Source organism: Melanerpes formicivorus, unplaced genomic scaffold, assembly GCF_026170545.1.
Source record: "Melanerpes formicivorus ecotype bairdi unplaced genomic scaffold, bMelFor1.0.p_v2 SCAF_67, whole genome shotgun sequence".
NCBI lineage: Eukaryota > Metazoa > Chordata > Aves > Piciformes > Picidae > Melanerpes > Melanerpes formicivorus.
This window is the reverse complement of record NW_027142419.1, coordinates 893,391-917,376: the sequence shown is the minus strand read 5'-3', so window position 1 is coordinate 917,376 and position 23,986 is coordinate 893,391. Positions and strand designations below refer to the sequence as shown.

At 55.7% G+C, this 23,986-nt stretch overlaps 1 protein-coding gene across 1 annotated transcript; it reads left to right on the top strand.

Annotated features, from left to right (window-relative positions):
* Positions 1 to 2,036: 2,036 nt before the first annotated feature.
* Positions 2,037 to 7,913, top strand: KLHDC7A (kelch domain containing 7A). Its single transcript, XM_068162719.1, has 2 exons — positions 2,037 to 2,259; positions 2,349 to 7,913. Exons 1-2 carry the CDS (start codon positions 2,240 to 2,242, stop codon positions 5,695 to 5,697), a joined length of 3,369 nt encoding a protein of 1,122 aa, XP_068018820.1. The 5' UTR covers positions 2,037 to 2,239; the 3' UTR covers positions 5,698 to 7,913.
* Positions 7,914 to 23,986: the final 16,073 nt, after the last annotated feature.

Genomic DNA, 23,986 nt, shown 5'->3' with positions numbered 1-23,986 from the left:
GGTGGTTGTGGTAGGAGGTGGTCTTCCCATGGGTCTCTGGTGGGTGGTGGAGCTCCTACCTGGTGTCTGCAGCCTCCCAAACCATCTCCTGGCGCTCAGCAGCCCTTGCATGAGCTGAGGAAATGCCTGTGGCACCGGGGAGGAGCATCTGAACCTTCTTGGGGGGTACATTTCCCACCCTCAGCTGCATTCTGTGAGCGCTGAGATGTCCTCCCAGCCAATGGGGAAGGGAAGGGAAGGGAAGGGAAGGGAAGGGAAGGGAAGGGAAGGGAAGGGAAGGGAAGGGAAGGGAAGGGAAGGGAAGGGAAGGGAAGGGAAGGGAAGGGAAGGGAAGGGAAGGGAAGGGAAGGGAAGGGAAGGGAAGGGAAGGGAAGGGAAGGGAAGGGAAGGGAAGGGAAGGGAAGGGAAGGGAATAGACCAGGTTGGAAGAGACCTCAAAGATCATTGAGTCCGACCTATCACCCAACACCATCTAATCAACTAAACCATAGCACCAAGTGCCTCATCCAGGCTCTTCCTAAACACCTCCAGGGATGGGGATTCCACCACCTCCCTGGGCAGCACATCCCAATGGCCAATCTCTCTCTCTATGAAGAACTTCTTCCTAACATCCAGCCTGAACCTCTCCTGGCACAGCTTCAGACTGTGTCCTCTTATTCTGGTGTTGGATGCCGGCCTGGGAGAAGAGACCAACCCCCACCTGGCTCCAACCTCCCTTCAGGATGTTGCAGAGAGCAAGAAGGTCTCCCCTGAGCCTCCTCTTCTGCAGGCTAAGCAACCCCAGCTCCCTCAGCCTCTCCTCACAGGGCTGTGCTCCAGACCCCTCCCCAGCCTTGTTGCCCTTCTCTGGACACCTTCAAGTCTCTCAGTGTCCTTCTTAAACTGAGGAGCCCAGAATTGGACTAGAAGCCAACCATGCCTTGGGTTGCATCAGAGGAACCATGGTCAGTAAATGGAGAAAAATTATTCTGCCCCTCTGTTCTGCTCTGGTGAGAGCTCACCTGGGGCAGTGTCCAGTTGCCTGAATCTCCCCACCTCCAGCTTCATTCCATTCCCCCTAGTCCCATCACTACCTGAGATCCTGAGCAGTCCCTCCCCAGCCTTCTTGGAGCCCCCTTCAGATACTGGAAGGCCACAATGTGGTCACCTCAGAGCCTTCTCTTCTCCAGACTGAACAGCCCCAACTCCTTCAGTCTGTCCTCACAGCAGAGCAGCTCCAGCCCTCTGCTCATCCTCCTGGCCCTGCTCTGGACACCTTCCAGCCCCTCCAGATCCCTCTTGCCATAGGGGCTCCAGAACTGGAGGCAGGACTCCAGGTGGGGTCTCCCCAGAGTTGAGCAGAGGGGGAGAATCACCTCCCTTGTCCTGCTGGCCACACTTCTCCTGCTGCAGCCCAGGCTCTGCTTGGCTTTCTGGGCTGCAAGTGCACACTGAGAGCTCCTGCTGAGCTTCTCCTCCCCCAGCACCCCCAAGGCTCTCTCCTCAGAGCTGCTTTCCAGCCAGTCCCTGCCCAGCCTGGATTTGTGCCTGGGATTGCCTCCAGCCAGCTGCAGGACCCTGCCCTTGGTCTTGTTGAACCTCCTGAGGTTGGCTTGTGCCCACCTCTCCAGCCTGTCCAGCTCCCTCTGGATGGCCTCCTTTCCCATGCCATCTCTCTCCTCAGCCACGCGCTGGGCTCTCGGATAAAGGCTTTGAGCAACCTGAACCAGTGGGAGGAGTCCCTGCCCATGGCAGGGGGTAGGAACTGGATGATCTTTGAGGTCCCTTCCAGCCCAAACCATTCAAGGAATCTCTGATTCCGATCTCTAACTGTTCTGACGGCGAAACACTTTCCTTCTGGAGTCCAGCCAGAATCTCCCCAGCGGTAACTCGTACCCATTCCCCCTTGCCTTCCCCTCCTAACAAGGGAGTCTCCATCTCCTTGGCAGCCACCCTTTCTGCCCTGGGAGATAAAGGATCCCTTTCCTCCCGCCGCGCTCCCTTCCGCCTTGCTCCGAGCGTCTCTGTTTACCAGGCTCATAAAGCCAGCTCTGTGCTGCCAGCTCCCGGGCTGCACCTTTTTGTCCCCTGGAGCCCAGCCCATGCAAAAAAAAAGAAACCCAACAAACCAAACTTGGCTCTGCAAACCTCCTCCCAGCTCTCTCACCCTCTCAAAGTCACCTTGCCCCCGAAAACCCTTCCAGCTCGGCGCTCCGGCTTCGCTCGGCAATCATTAATCGGCTTCTCCGCATGCCCGGCTATGGCAAAATGCCCCAGCAGGTAAGCCTGCCCTGGCACTCCGACATGCAGCTGGCCAGCAAGTTGGTCCTCTCTGCAGCAGCTCTGCTCCTCCTGACCCTGGCATACAGGTTCTACAGGTCCCGCTCGCTCGCCGGGGGCAGGAGCCCACCTGCGGAGGTGGGCGAGGAAAGGGAAAGCGCTTCCCGGCACGGCCATGGGGATGGAGAGGTCGCTCTGCGGCGGAGGAGGGGGCTTGGTGAGGAGGTGAGGAGGGCTGGTGGGCATGGAGAGGTGAGTGAAGAGCAAGGAAGCGGTTGTGTGACAGCCTGTGGGGATAGAAGGCTGCTGAGGGGGGAGGAAGAGATGGAGAAGGAAGGAGAGGAGATGGTGCATGAGCTGGGGTTGAGGGATGGGAGAGCAGGGATGGCCGGGAGGGAAAGTGGGCTGAGAAGTGAGCAGGGGAGCAACCTGGGAAGCGAGTTGGGAAGCCAGCTGGGAAGGGAGATGGGAAGTGAGTTAGGAAGCCAGACAGGAAAGGATCTGGAATATGGTCTGGGAAGTGAGCTAGGAAGCAAGCCAGGAACGGAGCTGGCAAGCAAGAGAGAACACAAGCTAGGAAGGGAGGTGGGAAGTAAGTTGGGAAGCCAGCTGGGAAGGGAGATGGGAAGTGAGTTGGGATGCCAGCTGGAAAGGGAGATGAGAAGTGAGTTGGGAAGCCAGGCGGGAAAGCATCTGGAGTATGGTCTGGGAAGTGAGTTAGGAAGCAAGCCGGGAACTGAGCTGGCAAGCAAGAGAGGACACAAGCTAGGAAAGGAGGTGGGAAGTAAGTTGGGAAGCCAGCCAGGAATGGATCTGGAAAGTGAGTTAGGAAGCAAGCCAGGAAGTGAGCTGGCAAGCAAGACAGGACACAAGGTAGGAAGGGAGATGGGAAGTAAATTGAGAAGCCAGCTGGGAAGGGAGATGGGAAGTGAGTTGGGAAGCCAGCCAGGAATGGATCTGGAATATGGTCTGGGAAATGAGTTAGGAAGCAAGTCTGGAAATGAGGAGGAAAGTAAGTTGAGAAGTAAGCAGGGAAGCAAGCCAGGAAGAGAACTGGCAAGCAAGAGAGGACTCAAGCTGGGAAGTGAGCTGGAAAGTAAGGTAGCAAGCAAGCCAGGAAGGAAGTCAGGAAGTGAGCCAGCAATTGAGTTGGGAAGCAAGGAAGGAAGTGATCTGGGAAGAGAGCTAGGAAGCAAGTTGGGAAGTGAGCTAGGAAGTGAGTTGAGAAAGGAGCCAGGAATTAATCTGAAAAGTTATCTGAGGAGTGAGCCAGGAAGCAGGCTGGGGAAAGAGTCAGGCAGCAAGCTGGGAAGTGAGCTGGCTAGCAAGCCAGGAAGTGATCTAGGAAATGAACCAGGAAGCAAAGTAGGAAGCCAGCCAGGAAGGGAGCCAAGCTCTCATGACTCGAGGGGCACAGCCAGAAGCCCAAGCATCTCGAGGCAGGAGGCCTCACGTTCCCCAAGCTCCAAGCCTCCTCCTGCAACTGCTGATGCCCAGATGGATGGTGGTGGACGCACCCAAAGCACGGAGCAGGATGTGGCTATCAGAGGCATGAGCCAGGAAGCTGAGGGGTGCAGGGAGCTGATCCAGACCCTCAGCATCACCTCAGGCTTGGGGCTAACAATGACGACGAGCAATGCAGGGTCAGATACCTCCTACTCTTTCTCCTCGGTGGCAAAGATCCAGGTGGAAGAGAACTACATCACGGAGCGGAGGGTGAAGGCTGGAGCTGGGCAGACAGTCCCTGGCCTCAGAGGCAAAGTCTATGACTACTATGTTCAGTCCATCTCCCAGTCTGTGGTGAAGAAGAGGTCTTCCCTCTACACCCCCCCAGGAACCTCCCAGCGCTGCAGCTTGGAGCTGTTCAATGAGGAGCTGAGGAGCAGATCTGCAAGCCAGGAATCAGGCCCAGCTCCTGCCACCCAGGAATCAGACCCAGCTCCTGCCACCCAGGAATCACACCCAGCTCCTGCCCCCCAGGAATCAGACCCAGCTCCTGCCCCCCAGGAATCAGACCCAGCTCCTGCCACCCAGGAATCAGACCCAGCTCCTGCCCCCCAGGAATCACACCCAGCTCCTGCCCCCCAGGAATCACACCCAGCTCCTGCCCCCCAGGAATCAGACCCAGCTCCACCACTAGAGGATTTCACCATCTCTTCCATAGCTCCACCACCCACGGGGAGCTTGGAGATCCCCTCCCAACCGCCGTCTCCTGGCCGCAAGGTCAGCATCCTCCAGATTGCCGACAGCCCCCACCTCCAGCTGCCCATGGAAGGGTTTGGGGTCACAGCAGAGGCCACCACGCCCCCTGCAAGCCCCCAGGCGGGGCTGGGGCACGACGCTGACTTCTTCCAGACGTGGCCGGCCGCTCGTTTGGACCTGGGGAACTGCTACGAGGTGCTGTGCGCGGCCAAGGCGCGGAAGCTCGGCGAGCTGCAGGAGGCTGCCTACCAGGTGATGAGCGACAACTACCTGCAGGTGCTGCGGACACCTGCCATCTACGGCCGCCTCAACGCCGCCGAGCGGGAGCTCATCCTGCGCCGCCGGATGAAGGGCAAGAGGTGCGTGGCCGTGGCGGACGTCAGCCCGCAGGAGCCCGGCGGCCCCCGAGCCGGCCGCCTCTGCTACTACGACGAGGCAGGGGACAGCTGGCACCACCTCTGCCACCTGCCCCCCGAGGCGGTGTCCCGGGGGTGCGCCGTGTGCAGCATGTTCAACTACCTCTTCGTGGCGGCCGGCTGCGAGGGGGCGGGCCGGGCGAGGAGACCCTCCAAGCGCGTCTTCTGCTACGACCCTTTGGCCAACCTCTGGAGGGAGATCTGCCCCTTGAACCAAGCCCGGCCCCGCTGCAAGCTGGTGGCGCTGGACGGCCACCTCTACGCCATCGGGGGCGAGTGCCTGTGCACGGTGGAGCGCTACGACCCCCGGCGGGACCGCTGGAGCTTCGCCGCCCCCCTGCCCCGCGACACCTTCGCCGTGGCCCACGCGGCCGCCGCTTGCCAGGGGGAGATCTACGTCACGGGGGGGACCCTGCGCTCCCTGCTGCTGCGCTACGCCGCCCGCACGGACAGCTGGAGCCTGGGCCTGGCCGGCGGCGGCAAGCAGAGGACGGTCGAGATGGTGAGCACCGACGGCTTCCTCTACCGCTTCGACCTCCACCCTAGCGCGGGCATCGGCGTCTACCGCTGCGGTGCCAAGGCCAAGCTGTGGTACCAGTGTGCCGCCTACCCCCTGCCCGACCTGCCCGGCTTCCAGTGCGCCGTGCTGGGCAGCTTGGTCCACTGTGTCGGCCGCCACTTCCATCTGCGCTTCTTGGCTGACCACGTCTCGCCTCGCTTCGGGGCCAAGGAGCTGCAGCCCTTCCCGGAGCCCCGCGGCAGCCTCTTCCCGGCCGTCCTGGTGCTGCCAGAGGGAGGGAGGGCGCAGACAGAGGTTTGAGGGCTGCGTGCTGGAGTCTTGTGCGGCGGTGGTGGGGACTCAGTAGTGTGATGGTGAAAGCTGGGAGGAGGACACTGACAGAACACTGGAACGGGCTGGAAATATTCAAGACCCACCTGAATGTGTTCCTGGGTGATCTGCTCTAGGTGATCCTGCTCTGGCAGGGGGCTTGGACTGAATGAGCTTTCGAGGTCCCTTCCAGCCTTTAACATTCTGTGGTTCTTTACTGCGAGGGTGATGGAGGCCTGGAGCAGGCTGCCCAGAGAGGTTGTGGAGTCTCCTCTGGAGATATGCAAGACCCACCTGGATGTGTTCCTGTGTGAGCTGCTCTGGGTGACCCTGCTCTGGCAGAGGGCTTGGACTGGATGAGCTTTCGAGGTCCCTTCCAGCCCTCAACATTCTGTGATTCTTTACTGAGAGGGTAATGGAGGCCTGGAGTAGGCTGCCCAGAGAGGTTGTGGAGTCTCCTTCTCTGGAGATATTCAAGACCCACCTGGATGTGTTCCTGTGTGATCTGCTCTAGGTCATCCTGCTCTGGCAGGGGGCTTGGACTGGATGAGCTTTCAAGGTCTCTTCCAGCCTTTAACATTCTGTGATTCTGAGACGCCATCAGCCCGCAGTGGACCACACAACACTGCCAGGGCGATGTTACCCTTAGTGGGAGGCATCCTCCCAGTCCTTGTAAGCAAGGGAGGAGACAAACTGCCAGCAAACCCAACCTTGAAGACACAAGGAAGAGCAGAGCAGGAGCTGGGTGGATTTGTTTGCTTAGAGGTATTTAAACACAGGCGTGCTTGCTCGCATGCAAATCAAGCACTGCTGCCTGCAGGCTGCCACCTGGGCACTGCCCAGTCAGAAACTGCTCTGCACATCAGCTGTTTGATACTGACCTGGGCATGCAACAGGATGGATTTTAGGGTGGAGGAGCACAGCACAGACATCTGATCCCTAAGGAGGTCACAGCCTCGTTGGCATCCAGCCCACATCCAGGCTTGCCAGCGCTTAAAGGAGCCATCAGAAAGCAGGGGAGAGACTTCTGAGCAGGGCCTGTTGTGCCAGGTGATGGGTTGGAATGAAAAAGAGGGAGGTTTAGACTGGAAATGAGGAGGAAATTGTTTATGCTGGTGGTGGTGAGAGCCAGGCCCAGTTTTCCCAGGGAGGTGGTGGTCATAGAATCATAGTAGAATGGTCTGGGCTGGAAGGGACCTCTGAAGGCCATGAAGTCCAACCCCCACCCTTGGAACCATTCCAGGTCAGGTTGTCTGGGACTCTGAGCAACCTGTTCTGATTACAAATGTCCCTGCTCATTCCAGAGGGATTGGACTAGAGGAGCTTCCAAACAGTCTGTGATTCTCTGACTCCATCATTCCATGGAGTCTGAGCCTTTGGTCTTGACCATACACATCACCCCAGGGCTGAAGGCTGGAGGCCAGATGGTGCAGGGGGTTGGACTACCTGAGCTTCAAAGGCTCCTTCCCATCCAAACCAGTCTGGAATTCCCTGATTCCACTGTTCCTTGAACACTGAGCACTGAGGCTTGACCATACACATCCCAGAGGCTGTCCAAAGAGGTTATGGAGTCTCCTCTGGAGACTTTCAAAGCTTGGATGTGTTCCTGTGTGGCCTGCCCTAGGTGACTCTGCTTTGGCAGGGGGGGTTGGAGCCAGTGATCTCTGGAGGTCCCTTCCAACTCCTAATATTCTGTGGTTCTGTGGTTCAGCATGAAGTTGGAGGCCAGAGGGTGCAGGGGGTTGGTCTAAATGACCTTTAAAGGTCCCTTCCTACCCAGCCCAGTCTGGGATTGACTGATTCTATGATTCCCCCATTCCATGATCCTCTGAACACTGAACCTTCAGACCTGACCATAAGCACCACCCCAGGCTTGGAGGCTGGAGGCCAGAGGATGCAGACTTGACCATGAGCACCACCCCAGGCTTGGAGGCTGGAGGTCAGAGGATGCAGACTTGACCATAAACACCACCCCAGGCTTGGAGGCTGGAGGCCAGAGGTTGCAGACTTGACCATGAGCACCACCCCAGGCTGGGAGGCTGGAGGCCAGAGGATGCAGAGCTCCTCCCAGTGCTTTGTTATGTCTTCCCTGACCCTCAGCACCAAACTGTCTCTCTGCTTGTCTGCAGGTGATGCAAAATAGTTGCTGGAGATTCACAAGCAGCTGCTCTTAAAATGAAATTAAAGTTGGACATGTGGTAAAAGGCCCTGTGGGATCCTGCTGTGTCATTTCAAGCCCCAGCCAAGTCTAATGGGAACAAAGAGGCCAATGCATGTTTTACATCCCCAATTAGCACACAGACAAGGTCTCTGAGGAGGCAAGCAGAAGGAAAGGAGGGGTCTGGATGTGAGCAGCAAGTCCTTCATCCCTTCTCCTCCAGGTTTCGCCGCCCTCACTCCGCTGCCTCCATCTCCTGCCAAAAGCCTACTTTGGGTAATTGCATTTTCCTCCCCTCTGGCAGTTAGAGAAATGGCTTCTCAGCTGTCAGCTGTCAGCTCCAGAAGGACCAAACCAGCTCCCAGGATGGACAAACCCCCCTCCTTGCTGGCAGCAGGTCATGACCATGAAGTGCACGGATTGCACTCAAAGAGCTGGGAGGTAAGAAGCGCTGCTGGAGCAGCCCGCGGGGTCCCCAGTTACACCTGGCTGCTCCTGGGGCTTTAGGAGAGGTCAGGTGAATGTGCTCTCAAAATGCTCCCCAAAGTATTTATGGCTTCTCTCAGTCACTGCCTAGAGGCTTCATGTTTTGACCTTCAAGGGCTTCCTCTGAAAGTTGGTGGCATCCACCTGTGTTAGACCCTGGGAGACTGAGTTGGTTATCCTGCCTCTAAGGTTTGCTCCTTAGCCACAGTAGGTTTCTTCTGCATCCTCTCCTTGTCCTGAAAGCTGCCACTTGCCAGACTCCCCCTGAGGCCACCTCTTCCTACCTTCAGGAGAAGCATCTCACTGCTGATGTATCTGGGCTGCAGCTTCCTGCATCCCAGCATCTGTGCTGAGCTGCTTGGGCTGGTGAGCCATAGAGACAAAGAATCCTAGAGTCAAAGAATCCTAGAGTCAGAGAATTCATAGAATCAACCAGGTTGGAAAAGACCTCAAGGTCATCAAGTCCAACCTATTGCCTAATCCCTAACACCTCCTGACAACTAAACCATGGCTCCAAGTGCCACAGCCAAGCCCCTCTTCAACACCTCCAGGGATGGGGACTCCACCACCTCCCTGGGCAGCACATCCCAACGGCCAATTACTCTTCCTGGGAACGCTTCTCCCTCACCTCCAGCCTAAACCTCCCCTGGCACAGCTTGAGACTGTGTCCTCTTGTTGCTGGCTGCCTGGGAGAAAAGACCAAACCCCCACCTGGCTGCAACCTCCCTTCAGGGAGTTGAAGAGAGCAAGAAGGTCTCCCCTGAGCCTCCTCTTCTCCAGGCTAAGCAACCCCAGCTCCCTCAGCCTCTCCTCCCAGGGCTGTGCTCCAGACCCCTCCCCAGCTTTCTTGCCCTTCTCTGGACACCTTCAAGTCTCTCAATGTCCTTCTTAAACTGAGGAGCCCAGAACTGGACAGAGTGCAGTACTCTCCATGCTGCTGAGGTGGCTGCACACCAGTGGTGCTGGAGCAGTGTTTGTAGCCCAGCAGGATCCACCCTGAGCTTGGCTCTTCCTTCCTATAGAATCAGAGAATCATAGAATGGTCCAGGCCAGAAGGGACCTCCAAAGGTCATCCAGTCTGACCTCCCCACAGTCAGCAGGGACAACCCCATCTAGACCAGATGACCCAAACCCCCTGCTTATTGTTATCCTTTTTAATGAAGTCCTTCTTCTGTAGCTGGTGCTCAGAGCAGGAGGCTCACCAAGAGCGCTGGGATGAGGTGCCCAGGGAGTTGGTACAGTCACCACCCTTGGAGGTGCTCAGGAAGCCTGTGGCCATGGCACTTTGGACATGGTTTAATGACCATGGCAGTGGTGGCTTGGTGGTTGGACTCCGTGGTCCTGGAGGTCTTTTCTGGAGGTCTTTTCCATTCCAAACAATTCTGTGACTCTAGAAGAGGAGCCCTCCCCATGCTGCAGCACATTCCTGCTTCCCCCCCACCTCCCAGCAAACCCCAGGTCCTGGCTGCTTCATCAGGGCAGCCCAACCCTTTGCAACCTCCAAGAGCCTCTTGTCCTCCTCAGCATCCCAGCTTCATGCCCTTCAGCAGGTTGGGAAGCAGAGGAGATGGAAAATGGGTGGGAGCTGAGCAGCTGGACCCCTTCCAGCTGACAGCTTGGTGGTTGGGTTTGTTGGTTTGTTTTTTCATCCTCAGAAAAGCTTTCCTGGGATCCTGCCCTTCTCCTGGTGCCTCTTGGCTTTCACTTAATATTCCACCTTCCCTTTAACTCCTCACTGCCAGGCTGCAAGCTCAGCCCCCACCCACCCCCAGCAGCTTTTCCTCCCTCCCCTGTGTGATGGTGAGCGATGAACAGCACGAGGAGAGAGGAAGAACACAGAGAGCAGGGAGGGAGGGAGAGCAGGGAGGGAGGGAGGGAGGAGCAGCTCTCCCCCTTCTCCTGCACTCTCCAATATTAACACAATTTGCCTGGGGAGGCATTTTGGAGATTAAAAACGCTGGGGGACATCCTGTGCTGGAGCACTGCTTGTTCTGCAGGGAAGGACAAGCAGGTTGGGAGGAGAAAACACGAAGTGCCCAGGGAACCTGTGCTGGATGGTGAAATGACTCTTGGCTGTGGTTGAGGGAAAGCAAAGGGGAATGGACAAATGCAACCTGATACTCAGGCACAGATGATTTGTGGGGTTTTTTCCCCCCCTCCTTGCTGCTAAATAGCAGCTCAGGGGAGGAGCCTTTGGAGGGCTGGCAAGCCAGGTGGCAACGTCAGCACCACCAAGGTCAACTCCTGCCACCACCACGGGCTCACAGGATGTCAGGGGTTGGAAGGGACCCAAAGATCCTCAAGAGCAGGACTCAGGTCACAGAGGAACACATCCAGACAGGCCTTGAAAGTCTCCAGGGAAGGAGACTCCACAACCTCTCTGGGCAGCCTGCTCCAGGGCTCGCTGACCCTTGCAGTAAAGAAGTTCCCCCTGGTGTTGAGGTGGAACCTCCTGTGCTGCAGTTTGCACCCATTGCTCCTTGTCCTATCCCAGGGAGTAAGTGAGCAGAGCCTGTCTCTTGTCCCCTCCCTCCTGACCCCCAGCCCTCAGCTATTGATAGACATTTATTAAATCCCCTCTCAGTCTTCTCTTTTCCAGACTGAAAAGCCCCAGGTCCCTCAGCCTCTCCTCACCAGGCAGTGCTCAGTCCCTAATACAAGCCAACATCATGAGGATCAATAAGACCAAGGGCAGGGTCCTGCAGCTGGGTGGAGGCACAAATCCAGGCTGGGCAGGGACTGGCTGGAAAGCAGCCCTGAGGAGAGAGCCTTGGGGGTGCTGGGGGAGGAGAAGCTCCCCAGGAGCTCTCAGTGTGCACTTGCAGCCCAAAAAGCCAAGCAGAGCCTGGGCTGCATCAGGAGAGGTGTGGCCAGCAGGGCAAGGGAGGTGATTCTCCCCCTCTGCTCAGCTCTGGGGAGACCCCACCTGGAGTCCTGCCTCCAGTTCTGGAGCCCCTATGGCAAGAGGGATCTGGAGGTGCTGGAAGGTGTCCAGAGCAGGGCCAGGAGGATGAGCAGAGGGCTGGAGCTGCTCTGCTGTGAGCACAGACTGAAGGAGTTGGGGCTGTTCAGTCTGGAGAAGAGAAGGCTCCCAGGTGACCTCATTGTGGCCTTCCAGTATCTGAAGGGGGCTCCAGGAAGTCTGGGGAGGGACTGCTCAGGATCTCAGGGAGCGATAGGACTAGGGGGAATGGAATGAAGCTGGAGGTGGGGAGATTCAGGCTGGAGGTGAGGAGGAAGTTGTTCCTCATGAGAGTGGTGAAGCCCTGGAATGGGTTGTCCAGGGAGGTGGTTGGGGCCCTGTCCCTGGAGGTGTTTAAGCCCAGGTGGACGAGGGTCAGGCCAGGCTGATCTAGTGTGGGGTGTCCCTGCCCATGGCAGGGGGGTTGGAACTAGATGATCCTTGTGGTCCCTTCCAACCCTGACTGATACTATGATCCTATGATACTAATCATCCTCCTTGCCCTCCACTGGACCCTCTCCAGCTGCTGCCTGCCCCTCTGGAACTGGGGAGCCCCAAACTGAAGGCAGCACTCAAGATGAGGTCTCACCAGGGCAGAGTAGAGCGGGAGGAGAACCTCCCTCGACCCTGGTCATTGATTTCCAGCTGTGCTGGACATTCATCTCTTGTGTTTCTTGCTGATGGGAGCAGCTTCAAATCGTGGGCTTGCAGCTCTCAAGGGAACCAGGAGATCGTGGAGCAGCTTCAGTGCTGCTTGTGACACCAGGACCTTGTTGATTTTCACTGATTGGGTTGGAAAAACGCTGCTTAAAATCACAAGGAAAAGGCTTGGGAGACACATGGTGCATCCTAATAAAAACCCTGTGGAGCTCCACACCACCAGAAGCAAGTTCAGGTAATGGCAAATACTCAGAGATCCCAATAAAATCCAGCCAGGGTGGGGCTTTACCTGGAGGGTCCTGCTCCTGGGAGCCTCATCCCTTGCTGCAAGACCAATTGCTTCCACCCAGGACCTTCACTGGCTAAGGGACCACCAGGACTGGGTGCTGGGGGAGGAGATAGGTTGAGACCAAGTTGATGAGAACTGGGGAAACCAATTTCCACCTAGCAATCCTTTCATCCTTCTCATCCTCTCATAGAGTCACAGGATCACACAGTGGTAGGGGTTGGAAGGTTTGCACCCAAACCAGAACTTCTGCACCCAAACCAGACCCTCTGCAGTCAAAGCAGAACCTTTGCACTCAAACCGGAACCTCTGCACTCAAAGCAGAACCTCTGCACCCAAATGAGAACCTCTGCACCCAAACCAGGACCTCTGCACCCAAACCAGGACCTTTACACTCAAACCAGACCCTCTGCACCCAAACCAGACCCTCTGCACCCAAACCAGGACCTTTGCACCCAAACCAGAACCTCTGCACTCAAACCAGACCCTTTACACCCAAACCAGAACCTCTGCACTCAAACCAAAACCTTTGCATTTGAAACAAAACCTCTGCACCCAAACCAGGGCCTCTGCATTCAAAACAGATCCTCTGCACCCAAAGCAGAACCACTGCACCCAAAGCAGAACCACTGCACCCAAACCAGAACCACTGCACCCAAACCAGAACCTCTGCACCCAAACCAGACCCTTTGCACCCAAACCAGAACCTCTGCACCCAAACCAGAACCTCTGCACTCAAAGCAGAACCTCTGCACCCAAAGCAGAACCTCTGCACCCAAACCAGACCCTTTACACCCAAACCAGACCCTTTACACCCAAACCAGAACCTTTGCACTCAAACCAAAACCTCTGCATTTGAAACAGATCCTTTGCACCCAAACCAGAACCTCTGCACCCAAACCAGGACCTCTGCACCCAAACCAGGACCTCTGCATTCAAACCAGAGCCTTTGGATTCAAAACAGATCCTTTGCACTCAAACCAGGACCTTTGCACTCAAAACAGATCCTTTGCATTCAAAACAGATCCTTTGCACTGAAACCAGGACCTCTGCACCCAAACCAGAACCTCTGCACCCAAACCAGACCTTTTGTATTCAAAACATATCCTTTGCTCCCAATCCAGACCCTCTGCCCCCAAACCAGAACCTTTGCACCCAAACCAGGACCTTTGCACTCAAACCAGAACCTTTGCACTCAAACCAGAACCTCTGCACCCAAACCAGAACCTTTGCACCCAAACCAGAGCCTTTGCACTCAAACCAGTGCCTTTGCATTCAAAACAGATCCTTTGCACCAAAACCAGGACCTTTGCACTCAAACCAGAGCCTTTGCATTCAAAACAGATCCTTTGCACTGAAACCAGGACCTCTGCACCCAAACCAGGACCTCTGCACCCAAACCAGGACCTCTGCACCCAAACCAGAACCTCTGCACCCAAACCAGACCCTTTACACCCAAACCAGACCCTTTACACCCAAACCAGAACCTTTGCACTCAAACCAAAACCTTTGCATTTGAAACAGATCCTTTGCACTGAAACCAGAACCTCTGCACCCAAACCAGGACCTCTGCACCCAAACCAGAACCTCTGCACCCAAACCAGACCCTTTACACCCAAACCAGACCCTTTGCACTCAAACCAAAACCTTTGCATTTGAAACAGATCCTTTGCACTGAAACCAGAACCTCTGCACCCAAACCAGGACCTCTGCATTCAAACCAGAGCCTTTGCATTCAAAACAGATCCTTTGCACTCAAACCAGGACCTTTGCACTCAAAACAGATCCTTTGCATTCAAAACAGATCCTTTGCACTGAAACCAGGACCTCTGCACTGAAACCAGGACCTCTGCACCCAAACCAGAACCTCTGCACCCAAACCAGACCCTTTACACCCAAACCAGAACCTTTGCACTCAAACCAAAACCTTTGCATTTGAAACAGATCCTTTGCACTCAAACCAAAACCTTTGCATTTGAAACAGATCCTTTGCACTGAAACCAGAACCTCTGCACCCAAACCAGGACCTCTGCACCCAAACCAGGACCTCTGCATTCAAACCAGAGCCTTTGCATTCAAAACAGATCCTTTGCACTGAAACCAGGACCTCTGCACCCAAACCAGGACCTCTGCACCCAAACCAGAATCTTTGCACTCAAACCAGGACCTCTGCACCCAAACCAGACCCTTTACACCCAAACCAGACCCTTTACACCCAAACCAGAACCTTTGCACTCAAACCAAAACCTTTGCATTTGAAACAGATCCTTTGCACTGAAACCAGAACCTCTGCACCCAAAGCAGAACCTCTGCACCCAAACCAGGACCTCTGCATTCAAACCAGAGCCTTTGCATTCAAAACAGATCCTTTGCACTCAAACCAGGACCTTTGCACTCAAAACAGATCCTTTGCATTCAAAACAGATCCTTTGCACTGAAACCAGAACCTCTGCACCCAAACCAGGACCTCTGCACCCAAACCAGGACCTTTTGTATTCAAAACATATCCTTTGCTCCCAATCCAGACCCTCTGCCCCCAAACCAGAACCTCTGCACTGAATCTGGCATTTCCTCCCAGTCAAGCAGGGCCATTCCCAGCCCCCCAGCCGCCTTTATTTAACCAATTGCAGCTTTTAATCCGCATTGCTTCGAGCTCCTTCATTTTCCCCTTTCTGATGATGTTCAAACCCGGGCACTGATGTGTTTCTATATTTGCTCTTATTTAGTTTTCCTCCCCCCCCCCCCCCCCCCCCGCCTTTTTTTTACTGCAACGTGCCTGGCTGCATGCAAATGGCAACGGGAAGGCAGCTAAGGAAGTGTCAGAGCAGCGTTTGAAAACCTCTCCCTATATTTTTTTTAAGGGCTACCTGCAACGTGTCAGCCAGGGTGGGGATGAAAAAAAACCCAAACCCTCCTCCAAAAGCTAAAAGTGAGCTTAATCCAGACAGGTTTTGCATTTAAAGCCTGACAGGAGACACGAAAGAAATATTAAATGCAGCAAGCTGACAAATGAAGTCTCTCGTTCCTGACGAGCCGCAGCGAAATTGAGTCGGATGGTTGAGGAGCTAGGGCGGGATTTAAAGTTAGGGAGCTCTCCTCTCCTCTCCTCTCCTCTCCTCTCCGAACCTCTCCTCTCTGAACCTCTCCTCTCCTCTCTGAACCTCTCCTCTCCGAACCTCTCCTCTCCTCTCCTCTCCTCTCCTCTCCTCTCCGAACCTCTCCGAACCTCTCCGAACCTCTCCGAACCTCTCCGAACCTCTCTCCTCTCCTCTCCAAACCTCTCCTCTCCAAACCTCTCCTCTCCAAACCTCTCCTCTCCGAACCTCTCCTCTCCTCTCCGAACCTCTCCGAACCTCTCCGAACCTCTCTCCTCTCCTCTCCAAACCTCTCCTCTCCAAACCTCTCCTCTCCAAACCTCTCCTCTCCGAACCTCTCCTCTCCTCTCCGAACCTCTCCGAACCTCTCCGAACCTCTCTCCTCTCCTCTCCTCTCCTCTCCTCTCCAAACCTCTCCTCTCCTCTCCGAACCTCTCCGAACCTCTCCGAACCTCTCCTCTCCTCTCCTCTCCTCTCTTCTCCGAACCTCTCCTCTCCAAACCTCTCCTCTCTTAACTGAACCTCTCCTCTCCTCTCCTCTCCGAACCTCTCCTCTCCTCTCCTCTCCTCTCTGAACCTCTCCAAACCAAACATCTCCGAACTGAACCTCTCCTCTCCGATCCAAACCTCTCCTCGCCTCTCCGAACCTTTCCTCTCCGAACCTCTCCTCTCCAAACCTCTCCTCTCCTCTCTGAACCTCTCCTCTCCTCTCTGAACCTCTCCTCTCTGAACCTCTCCTCTCTGAACCTCTCCAAACCTCTCTGAACCTCTCCTCTCTGAACCTCTCCGAACCTCTCCTCTCCTCTCTGAACCTCTCCTCTCCTCTCCGAACCTCTCCTCTCCTCTCTGAACCTCTCCTCTCCTCTCCAAACCTCTCCTCTCTGAACCTCTCCTCTCCTCTCTGAACCTCTCCCCTCTGAACCTCTCCGAACCTCTCCGAATCTCTCCTCTCTGAACCTCTCCTCTCTGAACCTCTCCCCTCTGAACCTCTCCGAACCTCTCCTCTCCGAACCTCTCCTCTCTTCTCCTCATCTCTCCCCTCATCTCCCCTTCCCTCCTCTCCCCTCCTCTCCCCTCCTTCCCTCTCCCCAATCTCCCACCTCATGCATGGCCACCTTGTGAGGAGCACATCCTGGAAGCACCAACCTCTGCATCTCTCCACTCAGCTTTGCAACCAGGACCTTCTAAAGAACCTGAGGGCCTTTTCAATAAGCTCTATGACAGGCAGCTGAGAAGAGCTCAGCTGAAGCTTTTGGCCTTGAAATTGCTGCTTCCAGTTGTGCAGCCCTGCATGGACACCTGAGCTGAGCAGATCCTGGAGGCACCAGCTTCTCCACTTCCCCATCCTGCTTCACAACAGGCAGCTCCTAAGGAACCTGAGGATGTTTTCAATCAGGTCCATGAAAAGGCAGTCAAGAAGGACCCCAGCAGTTGCTTTTCACCTTGAAATCACTGCCCAGTGTTTTGGGGGGTTGGTGGGAAACCAGCTGGAAGCCATCAGGATCCTCCTCCTGCAGCTTGGGAAGTTTTCCTTCTCTCTCCACCAAGCTGGGTGGAGTGGCTGACACCCCAGCTGCCATTCAGCCAGACCTGGACAGGCTGAGAGCTGGGCAGGGAGAAATGTGATGAAGTTCAGCAAGGGGAGAGTCTTGCACCTGGGAAGGAACAACTCCATGCACCAGGATAGGTCTGGGACTGAGCTGCTGGAGAGCAGTGAAGGGGAAAGGGACTTGGGGGTGCTGGTAGATGGAAGCATGAGCATGAGCCAGGAGTGTGCTCTGGTAGCCAGGAAGGCCAATGCCATTCTGGGCTGGATTAGAAGGGCTGTGACCAGTAGGTCAAGAGAGGTTCTTCTCCCCCTCTACTCTGCCCTGCTGAGGCCACATCTGGAGTATTGTGTCCAAATCTGGGCTCCTCAGGTCAAGGACAGAAAGCTGCTTGAGAGAGTCCAGCACAGAGCCATGAGGATGATGAAGGCAGTGGAACATCTTCTGTACAGGGAGAGCCTGAGGGAGCTGAGGACTCTGTAGCTTGGAAAAGAAGAGCCTGAAAGTGACCTCATTGCTGCTGCTACAGCTGTGCAGGGTGAGTGCCCAGAGGCTGGAGCCAGGCTCTGCTGGGGGATGCCCAATGCCAGCACAAGGGGCAGTGGTGGAAGCTGAGGCAGAGGAAGTGCCATGGAAACAGGAGGAAGAATTATTTCCCTGTGAGGCTGACAGAGCCCTGGAGCAGGCTGGCCAGGGAGGTTGTGGAGGCTCCCTCTCTGGAGATACTCAACACTCATCTGCAGATACTCAACACTCATCTGGATGTGTTCCTGTGTGACCTGCTCTGGGTGACCCTGCTCTGGCAGGGGGGGGTTGGATTGGCTGAGCTTTGGAGGTCCCTTCCAGCCCCTGTGATTCTTTCTCTCTCTCTCTCTCTCTCTTTTTCTGGCTCTCCTGTAAATAGAAATGAGCTTTATTGATTTTATTTCAGTAACAGAAATGCCTTTGGCCTCAGCTCACAAGATACTAAACTCCAGCTAGCAGTGTGGGCTTGAAGGGAGGTTTTTATGTGTTGCTTAGTTTGGGTTTGGGTGGTGTGGTGGTTGGTTTGTGTGGTGGTTTTGTTTTCCTTCCCCCCTCTTTTTATAGCACTTCTGATCCGTGTTTATGATGCCAGCTCTGACACATCCCCAAACAACAGCGTGGCTCTAACCCCTGGGATAAGAAAAAAGCAAACAAAACCTCCCAGCAGGATTGAAATAGAGGCTGGCAAACGTTCCCTTCCTCCCTGGAGCTGGTGAATCAAAGCCCATCAAAGGTTTTCAGCAAGGGCTTGGGCCAGGGAGGGAGAACTCTCTGCTGGAGTCGCTGTTTCTCTGGTCCCCACGCTGCCTGGAATCACACAGCTGTTTGGGTTGCAAAAAGAGCTCTGAGGGTGTGGAGTCCAACCAGCAACCCAGCCCCACCATGGCCTTAAACCATGCCCCTGAGTGCCATGGCCACAGGTTGCTTGGCCACCTGCAGGGATGGGGATTCCACCACCTCCCTGGGCAGCCTGTGCCAGGGCCTGACCACTCTTGCAGCAAAGAGATTGTTCCTCATGTCCAACCTAAACCTGAATAGAATAGAATAGCACGGAATGGAATGGAATGGAATGGAATGGAATGGAATGGAATAGAATAGAATAGAATAGAATAGAATAGAATAGAATAGAATAGAATAGAATAGAATAGAATAGAATAGAATAGACCAGATTGGGAAAGACCTTCAAGATCATCCAGTCCAACCTCTCACCCAGCACCATCTGATCAACTAAACCATGGCACCAAGTGCCTCAGCCAGGCTCTTCTTAAACACTTCCAGGGACTCCACCACCTCCCTGGGCAGCCTGTACCAGGGCCTGACCACTCTTGCAGCAAAGAGATTGTTCCTCATGTCCAACCTAAACCTGAATAGAATGGAATGGAATGGAATGGAATGGAATGGAATGGAATGGAATGGAATGGAATGGAATGGGATGAAATGTAATGGAATGGAATGGAATAGAATAGATTTAACCAGGTTGGAAAAGACCTCAGAGATCACCAAGTCCAACCTCTCACCCAGCACCATCTGATCAACTCAACCATGGCACCAAGTGCCTCAGTCAGGCTCTTCTTAAACACTTCCAGGGACTCCACCACCTCCCTGGGCAGCACATTCCCATGGCCAATCTCTCTTGCTGGGAAGAACTTTCTCCTCACATCCAGCCTAAACCTCCCCTGGCACAGCTTGAGACTGTGTCCTCTTGTTCTGGTGCTGGGTGCCTGGGCAACCTGTGCCAGGCTCTCACCACCCTCCTGGGGAACAACTTCTTCCTAACATCCAATCTGAATCTCCCCTCTTTTAGTTTTGCTTCATCCCCCCCAGTCCTATCCCTCCCTGACACCCTCAAAAGTCCCTCCCCAGCTTTCTTGGAGCCCCCTTCAGATCCTGGAAGACCACAATGAGGTCTCCTTGGAGCCTTCTCCTCTCCATGCTGCACAACCCCAACTCTCTCAGTCTGTCCTCACAGCAGAGCAGCTCCAGCTCTCTAATCATCCTCGTGGCCCTTTCACCAGCTTTGCTGCCCTTCTCTGGACTGACTCCAGCTCCTCAATGTCCAGCAGCCCTTTTCCTTCCCTCCCTCCCAGTGCTGGGTGGGTTTTAATTAAACCATCATTGACAAGGCTGCTGCTGAAGCTTGGAAGCCTTCCAAATGGCTTTGGTTTTAACCCAAAATGAGCACAAAGGGGTGTGATCAAAGCCAAGGAGAACTCAACTCTCCTCTCCTCTCCTCTTCTCTCCTCTCCTCTCCTCTCCTCTCCTCCCCTCCCCTCCCCTCCCCTCCCCTCCCCTCTCCTCTCCTCTCCTCTCCGAACCTCTCCGAACCTCTCCGAACCTCTCCTCTCCTCTCTGAACCTCTCCTCTCCTCTCCTCTCCTCTCCTCTCCTCTCCTCTCCTCTCCTCTCCTCTCTGAACTTCTCCCCTCTCCTCTCCTCCCCTCCCCTCCCCTCCCCTCCCCTCCCCTCCCCTCCCCTCTCCTCTCCTCTCCTCTCCTCTCCTCTCCTCTCTGAACTTCTCCCCTCCCCTCCCCTCCCCTCCCCTCCCCTCCCCTCTCCTCTCCTCTCCTCTCCTCTCCTCTCCTCTCCTCTCCTCTCCTCTCCTCTCCTCTCCTCTCCTCTCCTCTCCTCTCCTCTCCTCTCCTCTCCTCTCCTCTCCTCTCCTCTCCTCTCCTCTCCTCTCCTCTCCTCTCCTCTCCTCTCCTCTCCTCTCCTCTCCTCTCCTCTCCTCTCCTCTCCTCTCCTCTCCTCTCCTCTCCTCTCCTCTCCTCTCCTCTCCTCTCCTCTCCTCTCCTCTCCTCTCCTCTCCTCTCCTCTCCTCTCCTCTCCTCTCCTCTCTCCTCTCCTCCCCTCCCCTCCCCTCCCCTCCCCTCCCCTCCCCTCCCCTCCCCTCCTCTCTTCTCTGAACCTCTCCTCTCCAAACCTCTCCCCTCTGAACCTCTGTGGACCTCTCCTCTCTGAACCTCTCCTCTCCTCTCTTAACCTCTCCTCTCCAACCCACTCCTCTCCCTCTTCCCTCCTCTCCCTCTCCCTCTCCCTCTCCCTCTCCCTCTCCCTCTCCCTCTCCCTCTCCCTCTCCCTCTCCCTCTCCCTCTCCCTCTCCCTCTCCCTCCTCTCCCTCTCCCTCTCCCTCTCCCTCTCCCTCTCCCTCTCCCTCTCCCTTTCCCTTTCCCTCTTCCCTTCTCTCCTCTCTGAACCTCTCTTCTCCCCTTCGCCCCCCACCACCCCCCTCGCCAAGGTTTCTCTTCTGCAAGTGCTGCTAATGAGCTCCGCCTGGCCGGACGCCGGCACTGCGATAGAATCTTTCATTAGCTCTGACCTCTCCCTGCTCACAAGGAGCCGGCTGACAGTGCCAGACTGGGGGCTGGGGGATGCTGCCAAGAAACGTCCCTTTGGCACCAAGCAGCAGGGCTGGGGCTTGCAGGGCCCTGGTTTGTTAGCACCTGCTTGTGAAGGAGGTTGTGTGGCGTGGGTGCAGCTCTCTGTCTGCACAGCTTGAAGGAGGAGCTCAGAGTCACAGAATCAGCTCACAGGCTCACAGGATGTTAGGGGTTGGAAGGGACCTCCAGAGATCATCCAGTCCTACCCCTCTCTGCCAGAGCAGGAGCAGTGACTCCAGCACAGGGCACACAGGAACACATCCAGATGGGGCTGGAAAGGCTCCAGAGAAGGAGACTCCACAACCTCTCTGGGCAGCCTGCTCCAGGCCTCTGGGACCCTCACAGTCAAGAAGCTGCTCCTCATGCTGAGGTGGAACCTCCTGGGCTGCAGCTTATATCCATTGCTCCTTGGCCTATCCCAGGGTGCAGTGAGCAGAGCCTGTCCCTGTGCCCTCCCTCCTCACCCCCAGCTCTCAGCTATTGATAGACACTGATCAAATCCCCTCTCAGTCTTCTCCTCTCCAGACTAACCACCCCCAGGGCTCTCAGCCTCTCCACCCCAGGCAGTGCTGCAGTCCCTTCAGCATCCTTGGAGCCCTCCCTTGGACTCTCTCCAGCAGCTCCCTGTCCCTCCTGAACTGGGGAACCCTCCATCTAAACCAGTTCCCTGCAAGCAAGGAGGAGTTAACTCCACACTGCTGTAGGTTGCATTGGCTTCTGTGGGCTCTGAAATCCTAGAATCATAGACTCAATAAGGCTGGAAGAGAACTCAGAGATCATCAAGTCCAACCTATCACCCTAGACCTCATGGCTACTAAACCATGGCTCCAAGTGCCACATCCAAGCCCCTCTTGAACACCTCCAGGGATGGGGACTCCACCACCTCCCTGGGCAGCACATTCCAATGGCTAACAACTCTCTCTGGGAAGAACTTTCTCCTCACCTCCAGCCTAAACCTCCCCTGGCACAGCTTAAGACTGTGTCCTCTTGCCCAGACTGGGGAGGGTGGGTTTCCATGCCCTGCCTTGGTAAAATGATGTCCTAGCAGCACCAGCACCAGCCCTGTTTGCTAGACCCAGCTTTCCATCCAGCATCCTCTTGGTTTAGCAGCATCTTGCCATGGTTTAGCAGCAGAGCCCAGAACTGGCTGCAATATTCCAGGTGAGGTCTCAGCAGGGCTGAGTGAAGGCTGGTTCTGTGCTTCTGTGTCCAAGAGGAGCAAGGAAGCTGCTGAAGGGGCTGAAGAACAGGGCTGGTGAGGAGCAGCTGAGGGACCTGGGGTTGTTTAGTCCTCAGAAGAGGAGGCTGAAGCAAGACCTCATTACCCTTCACAATTCCCTGCCAGAAGGTCAGAGCCAGGTCGGGGTTGGTCTCTTCTCACATGCAACAAGTGACAGGACAAAGAGAAACAGCCCCAAGCTGTGCCAGGGGAGGTCCAGGATAGTGACAGGACCAGGGGAAACAGCACTAAGCTGTGCCACGGGAGGTCCAGGTTAGTGACAGGACCAGGGGAAACAGCACTAAGCTGTGCCAGGGGAGGTCCAGGTTAGTGACAGGACATGGGGAAACAGCACCAAGCTGTGCCAGGGGAGGTCCAGGTTAGTGACAGGACATGGGGAAACAGCACCAAATTGTGCCAGGGAAGGTTCAGGTTAGTGACAGGACCAGGGGAAACAGCAGCAAGCTGTGCCAGGGGAGGTCCAGGATAGTGACAGGACAAGGAGAAACAGCATCAATCTGTGCCAGGGGAGGTCCAGGTTAGTGACAGGACAAGGAGAAACAGCATCAAGCTGTGCCAGGGGAGGTCCAGGTTAGTGATAGGACATGGGGAAGCAGCATCAAGCTGTGCCAGGGGAGGTCCAGGTTAGTGACAGGACCAGGGGAAACAGCATCAAGCTGTGCCAGGGGAGGTCCAGGTTAGGGACAGGACCAGGGGAAACAGCATCAAGCTGTGCCAGGGGAGGTCCAGGTTAGTGACAGGACCAGGGGAAACAGCATTAAGCTGTGCCAGGGGAGGTTCAGGTTGGACAATAGGGAAAATATCTTCCCAGCAAGGGTCCCCAGGCCCTGGAACAGGCAGCTCAGGGCACTGGTGGGGTCACCATCCCTGGTGGGATTTAAAAGCCACATGGATGTGGTGCTGAGGGCCATGGCTTAACAGCAGTGGTGGGATGTGAGCTCTGGAGGGGTGGTTGAGCTTGGGGATCTCAAAGGTCTCTTCCAACCTCAGCAGCTCTATGGTTCTCTGATCCCAGCTAATACTGTGGTCCCTGGTTAATGTTTCAGGGATGCTGCAGCCCATGGTTAATGATTCTGGGACGTTGTGGTGCTTGGTTAATGTTTTGGAGGTGCTGTGGGCCCTGGTTAACGTTGCAGGAATGCTGTGGGTACTTCCCCACCTCCCCTTTTGCTTGCAAAGGTCACTCAGGCTGCCCAGGGCCGTGCCCAGCACCAGGAAAAACAGCTTGGACACAAGACTAGAGAGGTCTCAAGAGCATATGGGCCTCCAGCAACCTGCATCCTCCATCTCCATAGCTGCTTTGGAGACACCAGCCCCACCAGAGAGCCCACAGGAGCTCCCCCTGAGCAGACCTCAGCTGCCACTGCTACAAGTGCTGGGTTTGGTCCAGCTTGCCTTCAGCAGCACCTCTGGAGGATGTTGTTGCTGGTTAGGAGACACCAGCAGCAAGAAAAGTCTCCCTCTGAGCCTCACCAGCAGCCCCTGGATGCAGCTCACAGCACAAATCTGGGCTGAGGAAATGAGCTGGCAAGCTGCAAAAGTCAGATGAGGATTGCAGAAGGAAAGCTCCAGGTGCTGTGCTTCCAGCTGAAAGGGAAGAGGTTTACATCAGACACAAGGAAGAAATGTTTCACACTGAGGGTGCTGGGGGTGGTGAGGGTGCTGGGGGTGGTGAGGGTGCTGGGGCAGCTCTGGAGCCCTCAGCACAGACAGGGACCTGATGGAGCAGGGCCAGAGGAGGCCACAGCAGTGCTGGCAGGGCTGGAAACCCTCTGCTGGGAAGCTCCAGGCTGGGAGAGCTGGGGTTGTGCAGCCTGGAGAAGAGAAGGCTCCAGGGAGATCTTGTGGTGGCCTTGCAGTGCTTCAAGGGGAGATCAGAAAGCTGGGCACAGACTTTTCCTCAGGGCCTGCTGTGCCAGGACAAGGGGGGGTGGTTTGGAACTCA

Bases quoted from the DNA above. Each gene is read 5' to 3' on its own strand.
- KLHDC7A (XM_068162719.1), top strand. From the start codon at position 2,240: ATGGCAAAATGCCCCAGCAG. The intron at 2,260-2,348 runs GTAAGCCTGCCC...CCTGGCATACAG, and splicing joins ATGGCAAAATGCCCCAGCAG to GTTCTACAGGTCCCGCTCGC.